The 6270-nt window shown below is 38.8% G+C and overlaps 1 protein-coding gene across 1 annotated transcript; it reads left to right on the top strand.

The window, feature by feature from the left end:
* Window positions 1-2556: 2556 nt before the first annotated feature.
* LOC110733977 (putative disease resistance protein RGA3) lies at window positions 2557-6042 on the top strand. Its single transcript, XM_021914045.1, has 5 exons — window positions 2557-3628; window positions 4017-4344; window positions 4444-4652; window positions 4768-5510; window positions 5959-6042. Exons 1-5 carry the CDS (start codon window positions 2557-2559, stop codon window positions 6040-6042), a joined length of 2436 nt encoding a protein of 811 aa, XP_021769737.1.
* The last annotated feature ends 228 nt before the right edge of the window (window positions 6043-6270 follow it).

Genomic DNA, 6270 nt, shown 5'->3' with positions numbered 1-6270 from the left:
ATCATCCACCCAATGAGCAGTAATGCAAAGAAAAGGTTCGCCAAAACTAGAAGTCCATGTATCACTTGTAAAACTAACACGACCATCAAAAGTACGAAATAATTCAATCAAACCACTCCTATACTTATAATAAGAAGTTTGTGTATAACGTCTTAGGGTATTTCGGGGGACACGAGTAAATGCAGGTTGTAATGCAACTTTATTAAAATGCTCAACGTTTGCATTTTCACCGTAACTAAAAGGGTATTCATTAGCAATAACTAAAGTACTCATTTCATCAATCATTTTATCTTTATTATAAATGAAAGGTGTACCTCCGCCGGGTTGGTTCATGTATCCACCCAATTGTGTTTGGACGCCACCCCCCGAAGGACGGGGGCCATTTTCGAACAAGTCGTGTTTATTTTGCAAATGCCGACTCAAGGTTCCGGTTCCATCTCCCGTTTTCCAATTATATGACTTGACATTTGCACCTAGCGCCTTGCAAACTAGGCATGTACACGTGAACCTCTTTGGTTGACCAGGTTGCCATCCCGGGGGTGTGACCTCAACTCGTTCAAAATGTTTCCACACCCAAGAAAAATGTGCTCGACCTCTACTTTCACCGCCACCACCTTTCATAAATCAAATTATTAAAATTAATTTTTAAATGCTATTCATGAAAATAAGCTTTTAAATTTTAAATATTTTAATTATACTTATTTAAACGCATTTTTCATGGTAATTAACTAATTGTAAATCATAGAAAATTGGAAACTAAACTAACTTTATAATCATTAATAATAGTTTTTTTAAATATTCATAACAATAAAAATTTAATTAGAAATTACCTTGAGATGAAGGTTGAGATGTTGGTTGCGATGGAGGTGGCATAGTTGAACTTGATGATTGGTGGGACTCGTGGGAGAAATGTTGTGGTGGAGACGTTTGAATATTTTGCCTATCTCCTAAACCATAATCTCCATATTCATTGACAAATTGGTTTAAATTTTCCGTATTAATTTCATACGAAAAATTTGCACCACCACTCCTTTGGCTACCACTTCGACCACCACTTTGACTCCTTCCCATTCCTCCTCTTGAGCTCATTTTTTTTTTGTATGATTACTAATTATAATATGGAGAAGAACTTTTTTTTTTTTAGAATCTTAAGAATACTAATAATAATATTAAGGAGATTTTTTTTAACAAAAATATAACTCTATATAACACTTGAGAATTTGAGAACAATAAGAATTTTTAAGTAAGAGAGAAAGAAAGCTTGAATTTGTGTGGAAATTTGAGTGAAATGGAATTGGTATTTATAGGAAAAATAGAATGGATGATCATACACTTAAAAAACTAGCCGTTAGATACAAAAAACTAGCCGTTAGATACAAAAAACTAGCCGTTTTTTTTTTAAAATGGATGTTAGGCCGTGCGGGCCGTGCGGGTCGTGCGAATTGTGCGGGCTGTGCGGGCCGTGCGGGTTGTGCGGGCCGTGCGGGTTGTGCCGGCCGTGCGGGTTGGGTGGGTCATGCGTGCGGGTTGGGTGGGTCATGCGTGCGGGTTAGGTGGGTTGGCTCGTGCGGGTTGGGTGGGTCATTCGTGCGGGTGGGCCGTGCGGGCTGGGTTGTGCCAGGTGGGTCGGGTTAGGTGGGTTCACGGGCTAGGTGTGTCGAATTAAATGAGTCAAAACGGGTTGTGCGATTTGGGTCGAATCAAACGGGTTAAACTGAGCTGGGTTGAAATGGGTTGTGTCGAAAATTTTGGACCCACGACACAACCCGGATTAAATCCGAGCTGTGCCGGGCTGTGCCGGATTGAAACCGGGTCGGACCCACGTGACCCACCAGCCGTGCGAGTTAGGGTGGGCTGGGTCCAACCCGGCCAACTGGCCACCTCTATATATAAGACATACACCTTAATAGTTCATTTAAATTTGTTTTTTGAAATTATTTTTTTCATTTTTATCATCATGTACCTTATAGCCTTGTACCATGTACGGATGTACCTTATCTTCATTCTTATTTTATCTTTTTTATTTTTTTAATTAAATTGCAAATTGGCCGTATGTATGTAGAGGGCATATGGAGTAGAGATTGGAGCAAGAAGGGACCTTTTTTTTTTGGAGTTTCATTTCAATTATCATTCCAACCGCTAATTTATTTAAATTATATCCTAAAACCTTAATTATTGTAGTCGTTGGTATATGGAGAAATCTATTCATCATTCTTGTGGAAAAAGTGGGCAAACTGTTGAGAATTTTCCCAACACTTTCCTACGTCTACAAAAGTAGTTGTATAAAGGATAAGCCAGTTATGGTTCTATTTTTATATCATACCATCTCATAATTATTTTCATCTTCTCTGTTGTAAGAAAATAAATAAAATTAAAAATAAAAAAAGCTGGCCAAAATCTGGAGAATTTTCCCAACACTTTACTACGTCTACAAGTAGTTGTATAAAGGATAAGCCAGTTGTGGTTCTAGCAAGTTTTATATCATACCATCTCATCATAATTATTCTCATCCTCTCTTTTGCAAAAAAAATAAATAAAATTAAAAAAAAAAAAATCATGACAGTGGAGGTGGCCGTGGGTATGGTGTTGGGTGCTGCGCAAACTCTATTTGCAGCATTACAATGCAAGGAATTGAAAGAGTTCTACTCTAAATTTAAGTATGATTCGCAACTTGAGGCACTCCGAGGCACCGTCGAAACCATCCAGAAAGTCCTCCTTGATGCGGATTCCCGGCATCTCGAGCTCAACAATCAGGGGTTGGAGTGGGTTAACAAGCTCAAGGATGCTGTCTATGAAGCTGATGATTTGTTCGACAAGTTTGCCACGGTTGCTCAGCAACATAAAAGGATGCCTGGCAGTAAGATTCCGAAAAAGGTACACGCTTTCTTTTCTAGTGAAAATCAGTTGCTTTTTCGCTTTAGGACATGTAATGAGATTAAGGAGATTAGAAAGAAGCTAGATGGTGTTGCTAAAGATCATACTCAGTTTGGGTTTAGTGATGTGTATAGGCCAGTTAAGAGAAAAGAGGAAACTTGGTCTTATGTCCATCAAGATAGTATTATTGGGAGAGATACTGATAAGGAGGAGATTATGGGTATGTTGTTGAGAGAATCAGATTCTTCGGTTGATAGTGTTTCTTTTGTGAGTATTGTCGGGATGGCAGGACTAGGCAAAACTGCTCTTGCTCAACTTGTGTACAATGATGTTAGAATTAATGACGAATTTGATTTGAAGTTGTGGGTTTGTGTCTCTGATGATTTCATCATGCAAGAAATCCTTTGTAAGATGTTGAAGTCGGCCACTGAGCAAGATCATGGTGATATAGGAGCTGAAGGGGTGCAGAATAAAGTGAGACATTGTATAGAAGGGAAAAAATATTTCCTTATTCCAGATGATTTGTGGAACGAAAGTCGTGATGAATGGCTCAAGTTGAGAGACTTCTTGCAAGTAGGTGCGAGAGGAAGCCGAGTTGTGGTGACTACACGCTCAGAAAGGGTGGCAGGAGCTATAGGAGACTATCCAATGTTCAGATTGAGAGGTTTGTCAGATGATTATTCTTGGCGTTTGTTTAAGAGAGTAGCATTTAACCTAGGGAGTAGAGAGATTGATGATGACCTTGTGGACCTTGGTAAAAACATCGTTAAAAAATGTGCAAATGTTCCTTGGCTATAAGGGTTGTGGGGAGCATGTTGTATGGTCAAGAGAAAAGCAAGTGGAAATCTTTTCAGAGAATTGGGTTGTCTAAAATGGTCCAAGGTGAATAGAGCATAATGCCAATATTGAAGTTTAGTTATAATTACCTTGAGCCACAATTAAAGAGTTGTTTTATTTATTGTGCACTCTTCCTAAGGATTACGGGATTCAGAAAGAGTTATTGATCCGTCTATGGTCTGCACAAGGGTATCTTGAACCTATCAATGATATGCAAAACACAGAAGATGTTGGTGAGGAGTATTTTTCAATTTTATTGCAGAGATGTTTTTTCCAAGATGTTGAATATTATCATGGTGAAATAGGTTCTTGTAAAATGCATGATTTGATTCATGATCTTGCACAAGAAATTGCAGGAAAGGAGTCGTACTTGATGGAGGACACTAGCAAAAGCCCTTTTGATAGAAAATCTCGTCATCTCGCTATTTTAGTTAGGCGCTCTCTGGTGCTTAGTCCAAGTGATACTTTTAGCAAATTGAGTGGATTGCGTACGCTTCTCCGGCATCATTGGCTGGAATGTGAATCACATGTGTCCACAATATTAGCAAACTGCAGGCGTTTGAGGGTGTTGGACTTGCACAAGCTTAAGATAAAAGCTTTAACAAGTACAATAAAGAACCTTTTGCATTTAAGGTATCTTAATCTCTATTTCAATATGTATTTGAAGACGCTTCCCGAGTCAATTAGTAGACTCTATAATTTGCAAGTATTGAACCTAAGATGTTGTTATAGGCTAGAAGAGTTGCCTAAGGACTTGAGGGAACTAGTCAATCTTAAGCATTTGGAGATGACATATTGCCTTAGTTTGACTCATATGCCCATTGGAATGGATAGTATGACTGGTCTACGTACCCTTACAAGGTTTGTGTTTGGGCCAGAAAGTTCCAAGAAAGGCCAGACGGGGCAACTAAGAGATTTGGTACCTCTAATTAACCTTAGAGGTACACTTGAAGTTAGTTTTAAAGAGGGATATACATACGATTCAATGAATTCCGAGGAAGAAGCATCTGCCAGCAATGAATCAACTCCAGCATCTGAAAGTTCTTCATCTTGTAGATATTCCCAATGTAGAGCTGATGGAGTCTGATAATAATGTTGCACTTTCGTTTCCGTCACTTGATCAACTGTTACTTGATGGATGTCCTAGGTTGAAGTCTTTTCCTAGATGTCCACGTCTGAAAGGTCTTAGTCTGCGGGACCTGAATGAAGCATTTACATTTTGTGAACAAAGAGATGATGAAGCAAATGCAACCACCCCTGCTGCCTCCTCATTTTCTGCCTCGTCTTCAAGCGGCAGCAACGACAATCATTCAGCTGGTGTTGATGTTTTTGATTTGCGAGATTTAAAAACAGACAATTTAGGATTAATTAAGTCCCTTTTTGGGGAGTCTATACGAAGCATTGATAAACTCAGATTGCGTCATATGGAGGTGGAGAGTTTGTCGAGTGTTGAAGAAGAGTATCATCGGAAGTACGCATTTTCCATTCGTAGTCTACAGTTTGAAAGTTGCCGAAACTTAAAGAGTCTGTCGGGAATAGAGCATCTCACCAACTTGAAAAGCCTCTGTATTGAGTATTGTCCTAACCTGGAATTGGAAGAAGAAAAAGGGTTTCCATGGAAAGACCTTCACGCCCTCTCTAACTTGAACTTGTTTGGTCTTCCACAGTTGATAGATCTACCAAAGGGCATTCAATACTTGACTTCCCTTCAAAGTCTCTGTATTAAAGATTGTGAAAATATGAAACCCACCCGGAGTGGCTTCATTGCCCCTAGTCTTTGCGGTCACTTTCTATTACTCGTTCTCCGAAACTGAACTCGCTGCCAGAAGCAATCCTCCCCTCCCTCACAGTGCTTGATATATTTTCGTGCAATGGATTGAAGGAAAGATATGATGAAATAAATGGGACAGACTTTTCTAAAATAAGCCACATCCCCAATTTACGCCTTGAATTTTGAGTCATCTCGCAAAGCAAACTGTCTCCGCCCCATTTGGTAACTCCAACTCTTTATGTTTTTGTTATTGATTCCCTGTTCCTAATTATGTTATCGAACCTTTCTACAATTTGCTTATCTACATTAAAAATAAAATTACCAAAACTTTTGGATAATATTATACTACAATGTGCTATGATAGTTATTGTACACTAAGATGTGATTTTGTAGGTTTAAATTTTATAAAAGACAATTTGATCAATATTTGATTATATATTGACAAAGTTGCTATAATGGTGATGTACTTGCTCCAGGTAGACATAGTTCAACGTGATTTAGTTGTTGAGTATGCTGATGGTGTAAAAAGAGCAATGTTAGCTTTTCGTACACTTCTTTAGAAAAAGGACCGCGCGTGCTCATTTGACTGGAAAACATTGCTGCCTGTTTAGTCGTCGTTGCTGCAGGGATAAGTGATTCTAGCATCGCTGTTTGTGTTTCACCTCATCTTAACAATGTTGATTTACATTTCATATAATTTGGTTACAGATTTCTAGCCAAGGAATGTGTTAGCTTGTAAATAATGTAAGTAGGCCTTGGCAAATAATGTGTGGGGTGCGTGGAGATAC

Source organism: Chenopodium quinoa, unplaced genomic scaffold (genome assembly GCF_001683475.1).
Source record: "Chenopodium quinoa cultivar QQ74 unplaced genomic scaffold, ASM168347v1, whole genome shotgun sequence".
Taxonomy (NCBI): domain Eukaryota; kingdom Viridiplantae; phylum Streptophyta; class Magnoliopsida; order Caryophyllales; family Amaranthaceae; genus Chenopodium; species Chenopodium quinoa.
Note: the sequence above shows the minus strand (reverse complement) of the source record. Positions and strands in the feature narration are given on the sequence as shown.